At 46.5% G+C, this 13,467-nt stretch overlaps 1 protein-coding gene across 2 annotated transcripts in view; it reads left to right on the forward strand.

The window, feature by feature from the left end:
* Positions 1–13,467, forward strand: part of LOC134336559 (ADP-ribosylation factor-binding protein GGA3-like) — a 59,823-nt gene that overhangs the window by 20,565 nt on the left and 25,791 nt on the right. The window contains exons 2-5 of one of the 2 annotated variants that reach the window (XM_063030837.1): positions 3,928–4,012; positions 6,777–6,852; positions 9,299–9,397; positions 12,770–12,893. In XM_063030837.1, the coding sequence (XP_062886907.1) occupies positions 3,928–4,012; positions 6,777–6,852; positions 9,299–9,397; positions 12,770–12,893 (384 nt within the window). Of the gene's footprint in view, positions 1–3,927; positions 4,013–6,776; positions 6,853–9,298; positions 9,398–12,769; positions 12,894–13,467 lie in introns of those variants that run through there. The other variant, XM_063030838.1, reaches the window with a different exon arrangement.

Below are 13,467 nucleotides of genomic sequence, written 5' to 3' on the forward strand. Positions count from 1 at the left end.
TGTGAGGGGTAGGGGTGGTGTGTGATGGGTAGGGGTGGTGTGTGAGGGGGTGTGGGTGGTATGTGAGTGGGGTGTGTGGTGTGTGAGGGGGTGTGGCTGTTGTGTGAGGGGGTTTGTGAGGGGTGTGGGTGGTGTGTGAAGGGTGTGAGTGTTGTGTGAGGAGGTGTGGGTGGTGTGAGAGAGGTGTGGGTGGTGTGTGAGGGGGTGTGTGTGGTATGTGAGGGGGTGTGTGTGGTGTGCGAGGGGGTGTGGGTGGTGTGCGAGGGGGTAGGGCTGGTGTGTGAGGGGGTGTGGGTGGTGTGTGAGGGGGTGTGGGTGGTGTGTGAGGGGGTGTGGGTGGTATGTGGGGGTGTGGGTGGTGTGTGATGGGTAGGGGTGGTGTGTGAGGGTGTGTTGTGTGTGAGGGGGTGTGGGTGGTGTGTGAGGGGTTTTGTGAGGGGTGTGGGTGGTGTGTGAAGGGTGTGAGTGGTGTGCGAGGGGGTGTGAGTGGTGTGTGAGGGGGTATGGGTGGTGTGCTAAGGATTAGGGGTGGTGTGTGAGGGGTGTGGGTGGTGTGTGAGGGGTGTGGGTGGTGTGAGAGAGGTGTGGGTGGTGTGCGAGGGGGTGTGGGTGGTGTGCGAGGGGGTAGGGGTGGTGTGCAAGGGGTAGGGGTGGTGTGCGAGGGGTGTGGGTGGTGTGTGAGGGGGTATGGGTGGTGTGTGAGGGGTGTGGGTGGTGTGTGAAGGGTGTGGGTGTTGTGTGAGCGGTGTGGGTGGTGTATGAGGGGTCTGGTTGGTGTGTGGGTGATGTGGGGGGTGTGGGTGTGTGTGAGGGGTAGGGGTGGTGTGTGAGGGGGTGTGGGTGGTGTGTGAGGGGTATGGGTGGTGTGTGAAGGGTGTGGGTGTTGTGTGAGGGGTGTGGGTGGTGTGTGGGTGATGTGGGGGGTGTGGGTGTGTGTGAGGGGTAGGGGTGGTGTGTGAGGGGGTGTGGGTGGTGTGTGAGGGGTATGGGTGGTGTGTGAAGGGTGTGGGTGTTGTGTGAGGGGTGTGGGTGTTGTGTGAGGGGTGTGGGTGGTGTGTGAGGGGTCTGGTTGGTGTGTGGGTGATGTGGGGGGTGTGGGTGTGTGTGAGGGGTAGGGGTGGTGTGTGAGGGTTAGGGGTGGTGTGTGGGGTGTGTGAGGGGTAGGGGTGGTGTGTGTGAGGGGGTGTGGGTGGTGTGTGAGGGGTAGGCATGGTTTGTGAGGGGATATGTGAGGGGGTGTGGGTGGTATATGAGAGGCTGTGGGTGGTGTGTGAGGTGGTGTGTGGGTGGTGTGTGAGGGGTCTGGTTGGTGGGTGGGGGTGATGTGTGAGGGGATGAGGGTGGGGGTGATAGTTAATTGATAGTATCAATTAACTATCTATATACTACTAAAAGTCTCATGCTCTCTGTCTGTTTGTGACGTCCAATTAGCGCAAACGATGCATTACAGCGGCACTTTTTTTGGCTAAATCGAATTAAGATGCACTAACTTACAGAATGCAGGCAAAGTGCGGGGTTATATACTCGTATAAAATTGCTCATTCCCCAAAAATCAACAGGCTTGCTTTCACCCGAGACCCGATCGGCCATCATGGAAATCGGGACGTGATAGCCCGACGCAGGCGCACGGCCAGCCTCAGCAGCACCTCACGATGCTCACAGAGCCGGCTCCACCTTCAATGGAGACTGCGACGCCACACCAGGACGCATGCGCACGGCCAGCCTCAGCAGCTTGGAGGCTTTGGTGTTACTGCTTCCTATCTTCTATCAGGCATTAGGATAAAAATATATGGATAGTCTAATTATGCCTTGTAGAAAGAGAAGGGGGACATTATGGTCAAGAGATGACGCCAAACGTCATTGGGAAGCGGCAAGGAGAGGGAGAGAACAACAATCGGATGAGGCCAGGGCCACACGACTCCAGGATCAAAGAGTCAGGACAGAAAAGATGAGAGGAGGCGAGACAGAGGAGGACAGGCATGCATGTCTCCAAAATGACAACAATAGGCACAGACGGAGGAGAGAACAAGAATCCGATCAGGCCAGGGCCGCACGACTCCAGGATCAGAGAGAAAGAACAAATGGTAGAAGAGATGAAGAGACGAAGGATGAAAGCTCTGCGCATATCCAGAATGACAAAAACAGGCAGAGAAGGAGGAGAGAGGAAAAGACAGAGGAGAAAAGGAAAGATCAACTCGAATATGCGGCACAGAGTAATTATTGCGCGAGTTGCTGAAGACGACGATAGCCGCTTTCGACGACAGTACCTCGACAGAGAAAGAGCAAGGCAAAATGCAGGACTGGCATGCCGTCACATTCCTGCTGATGTTGGTTCGATGACGAGAGTATGCCCTCACTGTCATGCATCCTCTTCACTGGAGAAACCGCACATTTCTGCTGTATGAAGGGAAAGGTCAGGATAGGCAATTTGCAGCCTCTACCTAATGAACTCCTCAATTTGTACAGCAATGATGAACCTATTGCAGACGAGTTCAGGAAGAACATCAGACAATACAATTCCCTCCTCCAAATGACATCCTTTGGTGCCAAAGAAGTCATTCCAACTAGGAATCGATGGAATCCTTGTGTGATTATTCAAGGCCAAATCCATCATATCAGACATTTAATTCCAGACCTGACCCAGCAAGCCCGATTCCTTCAAATTTACTTCATGGCTATTTAATATTCATTCTGGTCACATCAGACTGCACTACCCTTCCCTCAAAGGGTGCCCCAGTGGGTCACCCCGTTGTCTAGTATTACTTAGGGGCTAGATGAACCATTGTAGATAGAGGCATTGTTTTCCTTTCGCTGCGTGCTGTTAGTGAGGCTAGATTTTATGACAGTGTAGTTTCCTCTGTTACTGAAAATGAACATTTAAAATTAACCGTATTAAATTTGCTTGCTGTATTCTAAGTATTGTATTTACTTGGCAATTCAAACATGCAACCTCTTTCCTCCAGTGGGACAAAGAGTGTGAACCACTACCTGTGCGTTCCCTTCTGAATCACACATCATCCTCCGGAACTAAATCTTGGAACTTCTCCTTCAGCAAAAAGGCTGCATTGGTTCAGCAATCTATTCAGTACCAGCTCTTGAGGATAGGCATACGTACCAGCAGTGAACACATCTTGAACACTGATGAAAACATTCCATCATGCAGCTTTATCCGCTGAGGACTTCCCCCTGCTTCAGTCACTTGTCCAGAGGCCACAGGATTTGGTTTCTGAGTCCCAAAATCAACGCCCCTTTCAGATATTTGACATGTCAGCTGTGCAAGGTGTTTCAGTGCAGGTTTAACAATATGTGACTGCAAAGTTTGTGTCTGGTAGGTTGCCCAGTTCTGGAGCATGCTGCAGTACTGCTGAGTCTATAACCATATAACAATTACAGCACAGAAACAGGCCATCTCAGCCCTTCTAGTCCGTGCCGAACTCTTATTCTCACCTAGTCCCACCGACCTGCACTCAGCCCATAACCCTCCAATCCTTTCCTGTCTATATAGCTGTCCAATTTAACTTTAAATGACAACATCGAACCTGCCTCAACCACTTCTGCTGGAAGCTCGTTCCACACAGCAACCTCTCTCTGAGTAAAGAAGTTCCCCCCTCATATTACCCCTAAACTTTTGCCCTTTAATTCTCAACTCATGTCCTCATGTTTGAATCTCCCCTACTCTCAATGGAAAAAGCCTATGCACGTCAACTCTATCAATCCCCCTCATAATTTTAAATACCTCTATCAAGTCTCCCCTCAATCTTCTACGCTCCAAAGAATAAAGACCCAACTTGTTCAACCTTTCTCTGTAACTTAGGAGATGAAACCCAGGTAACATTCTAGTAAATCTTCTCTGTACTCTCTCAATTTTGTTGACAGTCTAGCTAACCTGGAGAGTCATAACTGAATGTCCCTTTTCCTCACCCATAGATAAAGCTACAAATCCTGCAAATCGTCAGGAAGATTGGGAGTACATCATCGGCTTCTGTGACCAGGTCAACAAGGAGCTGGAAGGGTGTGTAAAGAAATGTTTATGTTGCACTTACTTACTGAATATTTGTTGAAAGATTTTATTCTTTATTCAGGTCAAAATTTTCCTTTCTCCAGAGATTTTAGGGCTGGTAACGACCAATAGAAGAACAAAGGGAAAATAATTAGCATCTAGCTGATACTGGATAAGAGAAAAAGAAACAGGAGTGGGTGACCTCGCCACTCCCATCACCAAATCTACTCCGCATATTCAGTCTGATTGTGATTGATTCTTGGTCATGTTTTTGTATGGCTCCCCTATTTCTTAATTTCATAGTTCAGAAACCAATGAGTATCTACAGCACACTACCGTGCGAAAGTCTTACGCACACATCTAGCTACGGCGCTGAAGACTTTTGCACAGTACTGTAGTAATTTTATGTGTTGCCCTCTAACGTTGCTGGAAAATAAACAAATTTCATTACATGTGAGTGATGACAAACCTGATTCTGGTATGAGTCTCTGTTGTGGACTGAGAGTGGGAAGGGGGCAGGGGGCAGGGAGAGGGGAGGGAGCAGGATGCACCAGAGAGACATTCTGTAATGATCAATAAACCAATTGTATGGTATCAGATGACTTTGCCTGGTGTCTCAGGACTGGCTGTGTCTGCACCAACATCATTCCCCACCCCAGCACTCTTTCTCTCCACCTGTCCGGCGGCACCCCACCCTCGCTGTTCCCAACTTCTTTTGCTCCCACGAGATTTATAAACTCACTGTCCACTCCACATTAATAAATACAGTTCTGTCAAAAGTCCTAGGCAGCCTAGCTTCTCTCCTACCCCCACCCTCTCCCCCCTCCCTCTCCCCCCCTCTCTACCTCTCTATATCTCTCTCTGACATGGCAGCTGTGCAGGGTGTTTCAGTGCAGGTTTAACAATCTGTGACTGCAGAGTTTGTTTCTGGTCAGTTGCCCAGTTCTGGAGCACTGCTGAGTCTCATTCCGATTCTCCAGGTTAGACTCAGCAGTACGGCAGCATGCTCCAGAAATGGGCAACTGACCAGAAAAGGCACATTCAATTATGATTCTGCAGGTTAGCGTGCCTCTTCCTCAACCATAGATAAAGCCACAGATCCTGCAATTCGTCAGGAATATAGGGAGTACATCATTGGCTTCAGCTCTTGTGTATAACTTTTTGCACAGTACTGAGTGTCCCTCAAGGGTAGAGAGCTCCAAACATTCAAAACTTTCTGACCATATTCTTTGCAATTAGGCATTTTAAAATAAATAGTGGACTTCATATCAACTGCCTCTTCTAGAAGAAATTTTGAGATTGGAACTATTCCAAGACCGTGCTCTCTAGTTCTACAGGGGGTGTAAATCCCCGTCAGTTTTCAGAAAGATCACCTCCTGTTCTTGCAGATTCCACTTTGTATGAGGCCATTTGATTCAATATCTCTTTATAAATTGCCCAATCCAGGATCTAAATAATTTACATTCCTCCTCCTCTGGAGCAAGTTTCTTCTTCCTTGTGTACCAATGCCAAAATTGCCCAGCATTCTCCAGGTGTGGTTTCACCAAAGTCCTGGGTGGTTCCCAGTTCACTGCAACCCCTTGCAAAACAGAGCAACATAATGTCTTTCTTACAAATCAGAACAGCAGATGCTGGAAATCAGAAGTAAAAGGAGTAAGCGATAGAAAAACCCAGCAGGTCAGGCTGCATCTCTGGGTAGAGAAACAGTTAACGTTTTGGGTCATCAACCTCTTCTTAAAATAACTCACCAAATGAAAGATCTTTATTTGCCTTTTTTTTGCCAAGCTAGCTAATTTTACATTTTCCTACATAATACTTCATCAGCCATTTTTCTGACTTCTCTCTTAATCAATCACCATGAAGACTCAGTTTTTACACCCACCCAGCTCACTGTCCAGCCTTATCCGTCATTATTAATATAGATTGTAACCAGTTCTGCTCAGTGTGACAAAGGGATATGGACCAAACGCGGGCAAATGGGACTAGTTCAGATAGGAGACTTGGTCAGCATGGACCCATTGGGCCTTGTTTGCCAACTCCACAATCTGCAGTCAACAAGCTGAAATTGATCTTTATCTTCCTTTGTTTTCAGTTCTTTAACTGATCCATTCTGTTAATTTGACCCAGTCATTGATAGCCACTCCCATTTGCCACTGAAGTGTTTTTTTCAACCCGGAAGAGTAACCCTTGCTGGCTGAGACCATCTTGGGGCTGGTTAGTGAGGTGCCAGTCCTTTCCACATAGCTGCCAGGGTCCTAAAAATCCTAGCACCTTGTGTTGAAAACAACAGCAATTCTCTAGACAATTGTAATTTTAAAAGTGCTAATCAGTTGATAGAAGTCCTTTTTTGTAACAACTCAGATTTTCGATTACGTGTCAAATGACCTTGCTGCCATCTGACCTTGTCTGGGATCAGGACTGCGACAGATAAGCAATGTTCCTCTGTAATATTGACAAGGGTTTGCTGCATTAACTTAAGTACATTGTTGCACCCAACTCTGAAATCCCATCTGTGCTGAGTGGGTAGGAAGGAGGTAGAAATTGTCTTGATGGCTGATTAAAATCAGCCCATGTCCTATGAGAGATTCCCCTTAAATGCATGGCATGGGGGGTTTGCCTTGTCTGTACCATGTAAGATGTGTACCTTTGCCTGAGCTGGATTTACACCGTCCCCTCAGATCAATTCCTCTTGTCACATGATAGATTCCTGCCTTGATATCAGAGGGAAAATACATTTTTTAAACCTAAACTACAGCTCTTTAATTTCTCTCCTCAGACCACAAATTGCTGTCCGGTTGCTGTCTCATAAAATCCAGTCTCCACAGGAGTGGGAGGCAGTGCAAGCCCTCACTGTAAGTACAGAGTCACATGTCTTTATGTCACTAATCCATTGAGGGGAGGAGGGTGGCATCTACCTGTGAGTGAGGATGAGGCAGAACTTGGTCTCTGGCCACTCTGAGTCCCCTCACTGAAGATCAAGGGCTTGCTCTGTGAAGTCAGTGTGGTAGCTGGTGCTTAGCCACTCCTCCACCCTAATGCATAGATAGCTTCCATTTCACAAATGAAGTACAGGATCTACAAGATCAGGGCAGTCACGGACAATCCCACAATAATAGATGTGACCATTACTCTGCTTTGAAACTCAGGAACTCGGGCACTTTGATGTCGCCATCACTGAAAGGTGAGCAGGAAATGGCCAGCTAAGATGATATGGAAATGGGTGCATCTTCTATTGTAGAGGCAAACCAAGAAAAGAATGCTGTTGTCCTCACCATCCAGAAATGAGTTAGTCTTGTGCCTCAGCAACTTACCCTGCCTCATGACCCTTTTAGAACCAAACTACAATAATGGGTAGATATACCAAACCCTGGAACCTTGGGAAGAGGCCAAACAGGACCTTTATTCCAATGCAGTCCACATCCCAAAAAGAGACAACATCACATGGATGACTTCATACTAGGGTGGGAAATGATACAATCTGCCAGGATGGTGTAATTACCAAGGAAGGTGTGGGAAGCCTAACTCTAGTGAGGTTGTCCTCCTGATGGAAATGTTGGAGCATAATGTTGTCATAAAAAGCACTCTGCTTCAATAGAGGGGTAAGCACAAGACCTGCAGAGACTGGCACTGGCACCACTGTGTTCAGTTTACATCATCATCTGAGTGAGGGACCACAAAGGTATCTGCATCACCTAAGCTATAATGGGTGTAGTAACTGCTGAGATGGGCACTGCCTGATCTGCTCTGAAATCTCTTAACACATCAGCCTCATCATAGTGCTGTTCCTCACAATTCCAGGGACCCTGGTTCGATCCCAACCTTGGGTGTTGTCTGTGTGGAGCTTGGACGTTCCCCTTGTGACTACATGTTGAGTGCACCAGTTTCCTCCTACATCCCACATGTGTGATGCTCAGTTATTTGGCAACGTTAGTGTAAGTGGCAAGAGCATTAAAAGTTGATACACATGTGAGAGGCAATAGCTTGCATGGGTACGGGAAGCAAGGGGAGAGGAATATATTTGATGGAATTACTAATCTGGGAGCTGCCATTGACCTTATGGGCTGAATGAGGGTGAACTTATAAAGGACAAAGAGTCAGTGCTACTGGAAGCAACACTGAGTGTCCTCAACTCTATCCCATGGCAGCTTTACAAAGCAACCTCTTGCCATTATAGAACCTATTTTCAAAAGTAATTTCTGGACCCGCTCTAATGTCATTACATTCTTAATCTAACATGATGACCAGTATTGAACATAGTTCTGCCATTGATGCCAGTATTTTATAAAGGTTTAGTCTTCATTGCTGTTGTACTCTACCCTGCTACTAATGAGTGAATCAACATGTTGTCCCAGGCCAACATCCCCAGCACTGAGGCCGCACTGTCCACAAGCCCAACGTCAGACGCAAGCAGACCCTCTGTTCTGAGCTCTTTTGTGGAATGGGGTTACCAGTCGGATAGAGGCAATAATTCTGGATGTGCTCACAGACTCTTTAAAGAAAAAGCGACATCCCCATTGACCATTGTGGATTCCTGGCCTATAGCTGCTTGAAGTGGATTGAGAGCATTCGGGATGGTATTGTGAACCAGGAGTCCATGAGCAGAGCACACACAGGAGCCCAATATAAATGTGGAGGAAATGCACCAACCCACCTGTCACCACTTGTCCCATCTGTAGAGACTACACTTCCTACATTAGGCTCTTAGTTACCTCAGAACTCACAAAACTGGAGCAGAAACAAGTCACCCTTATTCCTGAGGGACTCTGTGAACAAGAAGGATGTTCACCATTTCCATTTCTGAAAACATTGGCTATTGTTTACTGATCTGTTATTGAAAGCTGAACAGTAACTGGGGGTCAGGATGATGTGTGATGCTCCAAGAACATAAAGACCAGGGGAAGGCCTAATCACTCCTTGAGCTTGCTTTACCATTCAGTAAGATCAGACTCGTACAACCTTTCACTCTGCAGCACCTTCATCGGGATTCCTCTGCAAACACCTTGTCGCCATTGTAGCTTAAATGTCCATCAGTCAAACCTTGAATACATTCAATGACTCAGCATCCATAGCTCTGAGGTAGAGGTTTCCAAAGGTTCACAGTTCTGAGGGACAAGGATTTCTCCCTCTTGGCCATCTGAAATGGGCAATCTCATATTCTGAAGCTTTGCCCTCTGATTTTAGATGCCACCCTTCCGCCTCCTCATCCCCCCACTGGGAAGCATCATCTGTCAATTCCCCTCAGATTCTTGCATGCTTTAGTGATGCATGATATAATGTTAATGTTTTGGTTGCACCTAGGTCTTGGAAGCTTCTATGAAGAACTGTGGGCAAAGATTCCACAATGAAGTTGGGAAATTTCGATTCCTAAATGAATTAATCAAAGTGGTATCTCCAAAGGTGGGTTCCAGTACTGAGGTTTGCGATGTGAGAGGGCAGAAAGTTATTTTCTTCAAATTCAAAGGCCCACATTTCTTGTGCATACCTTGAACTGCTGCAGTCCAGTTAGCGAACTAAGACAGCGCTGTTAGGGAGATTGACACAATGAAAGTGAACAGTTGCTGATCTGTTTCCAGTTCAAAGTAGTGTGTAACATGGAGGAAGCCTGGAGTTGGTAAGGTTTCCTATGAGTTAACCTCTGTGGTTAAGTTCACGAGTTTGGGAATACTGCTAAAGAGGTTTTATCAAATTGTGGTAACGCATCTTTAGCTGCAAACAAAGTACATGTACACTGGTACTGGAGAGAATCAATGATTGTGGGTTTGGAAATGCAAATCAAAACTGTTGCTTTGTTGTGAATGAAGTCATGTTACTTGTGCTTATGAAACTGCATTCATCAAGTTCCATCACAATTAAGACATGTTTTGGGGAGATTCAGAGAAAGGCAGAATACGAAGTTTTTAATTTACTTTGTAGCTGCTGTATTTCTATAGCTGGCCCAGTTGTTTTCATTATTAGTAATACTGTTGAATTGTGATGGCTGATGATTTGGCTCATGCTGGACACCATCACTGCCTTGGCCTTATGGAACCCTCAGAAAAGTGTCTCCGACACCATCACCAACCTCATCAACTCTGGAGAACTCAGCAAACACAAAATACTCTGCAGATGCTGGGGTCAAAGCAACACTCCGTCCTGATGAAGGGTTCCAGCCCAAAAAGTCGACCAATCTTTTCCACAGATGCTGCCCGACCTGCTGAGTTCCTTCAGCGTGTTGTGAGTGTTGCTCTGGAGAACTCAGCAAACTTATAGTTCTGTTACCCAACACTGCTTGCTTCTACCTTGTACCCAAGATCTATAAACCTTACTGACCGGATAAGCCCATTGTCTCTGCCTGCTCCTGCCCCTCTGAATCTGTGTCCTCATACATCGACTCCATTCTATCTCCTTTGGTTCAGACACTTCCCACCTACATCCACACTTCTCATGCTCTCAATCTCCTCATTAACTTTCAGTTCCTTGGCCCTGACTGCCATATTTTCACCATGGATGTCCAGCCCCTATACATTTCTATTCCCCCATCATGAAGGCCTTAAAGCTCTCTGCTTCTTTCTCGACAAACAACCCAACCAGTTCCCCTCTACCACCTCACTCCTCTGTTTGGCAGAACTGGTCCTCACCCTCAACAATTTCTCCTTCGGCTCCTCCCACTTTCTGCAACCTTGAGGGGAAACTATGCCTGCCTTTTCATTGGCTATGTAGAACAGTCCATGTTCCAAGCCTTCCCTGGTAATGCTCCCCAACTCTTCTGCCATTACATTGATGACTGCATTGTTGCTGCTTCATGCATTCATGCTCAGCTCATCAGTTTTGCCTCTAACTTCCACCCTGCCCTTAAGTTCACTTGATTCATCTCTGACACCTCCCTCCCCTTTCTCGATCTTTCTGTCTCCATCTCTGGAGACAAACTGTCAACTGACATCTTTCTTAAACCTACCGATTCCCATGGTTATTTTGACTCTACCTCTTCCAACCCTGTCTCCAGTAAAATCCCTTACCGCAGTTCCTTCATCTACACCACATCTGTTCCCAGGATGCGGCTTTCCTGTCCAGGACATCAGAGACATCCTCCTCCTTCAAAGAACAGAGTTTCCCTTTCTTAACCATTGACCCACAGCTCCTTCATTTCCTGAACATCCACACTCGCTCCATCTTCCCACCGCCTTAACAGTGATAGAGTTCCTCTTGTCCTTACCTACCATTCTGTGAACCTCCACATCCAATACATCGTCCTCTGCAACTTCCACCATCTCCCTCTGTGATTCCCTTGTCCATTCATCACTCCCACTAATCTGCCTCCTGGCACTTATCCCTGCAAGCAGCCAAAGTACTATAGTACTGAGTTTCAGTGCGATGGACAGTGGTCACTCGGACTAGGGTTGTAATCTGAGGTTAATTAAAATCCCACGGCTAGTGGCAGAGTGGTAGTAAACCCTCACACCCAGGGCAGCCCGTCTTCACCTGCCTGGCTCCAGAATGGGGACTGCTTTATCTGGCACTTATGCTCCATCCTCCAAAAGCAGAACTTCCTGGTGGCCAAACATTTTAATTCTGATTCCCATTCCTGTTCTGACATGTTGGTCCATGCCTTCTCTTGTGCCAAAATGAGGCCACCCTCAGGATGGAGGAGCAACACTTTATATTCCATCTGGGTAGTCTTCATGAATATTAATTTCTCCTTTCAGTAAAAAAAAAATTCCTCCCCCTCCCCTCTTTTATTCCTCATTCTGGCCTCTTACCTCTTCTCTCCTGCTTATCACTTCCCACTGGGTCTGTTCCTCCTTCCCTTTCTCCTATGCCCCACTCTCTTCTCTTATCAGATTCCTTCGTCTCCAGCCCTTTACCTTTCCCATCCACCTGGCTTCACCTATCACCTTGCTATCCTCCTTCCCCTCTCTCACTTTATTCTGGCATCTTTTCCCCTTCCTTTCCAGTCCTGAGGAAGGGTCTCAGTCCAAAAGATTGACTGTTGGTTCATTTCCACAGATGCTGCGTGACCTGCTGAGTTCCTGCAGCATTTTGTGTGTATTACATTGCTTTGAATGTTACTTGATAGGTACTAGCCCATGCCTGCGTGTTCTTCAGGTCTGTCTACATACAAGCATAATCTACATAGTGAATGAATCAGTGAACATCCCTAATTCTGACCCAGTGATAGAGGAAAAGGTGGCTGATAAAATGAGCCGGCAGCTAAATCAAGAACACTGCCCTGAGAAACTATTTAGTTTCTTAGACTTAGATTAGCCTCTACCAAGCACAAAACACGACCACATTTTCCCCACTTCCCATTCTGGACTTTGATGCCACTGACAGGTAACACACACAAAATGCTGGAAGGCCTCAGCAGGTCAGGCAGCATCTGTGGAGAGGTCGAAATCCTTTGATTGATGCTGTACTGTTCTCTGTTCAAAGGGATTGAATAGGGTTGAAACTCCCTTATGTTTATTGTGGTCCAGAACAAATAGGGAATGAGATTAACGTTGGAGTACTGTTGTGTAAGAGAACAATCAGGAAACACTGTTTCCCAAAAAGTGAGCTTGGATCAACTTTATCAATATTAAACATATGATGCTGTGCCCAACGTCCAGGTAACTTGGAACCAGTAAGTGGGTGGGTTGTTGGACTGTTCAAGACATGACTTTTGTTGGAAACTCGGAAAGATATGGAACCAAGTTATGTGACATTGTTGCAGGCTAAATTGGCTCTAATCGAATTGGTTGAACCAAGCCTAAAAACTGAATAGCTTGTGAATACTTAATGTTCTTTCTCTAGTATTTAGGAGACAGAGTATCTGAAAAAGTGAAAACTAAAGTCATTGAATTACTCTTCAGCTGGACAGTTGCTCTCCCAGAGGAAACCAAAATTAAAGAAGCTTATCAAATGTTAAAGAAACAAGGTAGGTAGCATTTTCCAAAGAATGCTTTGACACTTTGTGTTTTATGTGTGAGTATTAACCTGGCAGTCTATTGAGCAGAAACTGTTTCCCAACAACCTGCATGGTTTGGAGGCAAGATCAGTCTGTAGCAGGCACTTCAACACCACCAGCAAATTTCTGTACAGAATCCTCAAAATCCATTGGCAGGGTAATAGGCTGCACAATGTCCGTTGCCCCCTTCCAGTGTCAGGTCTGAGTCTGATCCATTGGACGGGTCACCTTATCCCTGTGCCCAGCACTAGGTTCTGGAAACAGGCTTGCAATTCGGCTGTGTCGCAGCAGGGAATTCTCAGGAGGACAGTAAAACAGATTAGATTAGATTAGATTATGAGGACACGCAGTCCTCTTTTATTGTCATTTAGTAATGCATGCATTAAGAAATGATACAATGTTCAAAGATATTCTCACCTCAACTGACAAACCACACCCCTAACCTGTGACAACTCAGAATGGAGAAGAAGCATCTTGGAGGGCACACGATGACCAAATGTGACGAGTGAAAGGTGTGTCCCAGGTCCCAAACAGCCCCTGCCAC

This window comes from Mobula hypostoma, chromosome 22 (genome assembly GCF_963921235.1).
Source record: "Mobula hypostoma chromosome 22, sMobHyp1.1, whole genome shotgun sequence".
NCBI classification, from domain to species: Eukaryota; Metazoa; Chordata; class Chondrichthyes; order Myliobatiformes; family Myliobatidae; genus Mobula; species Mobula hypostoma.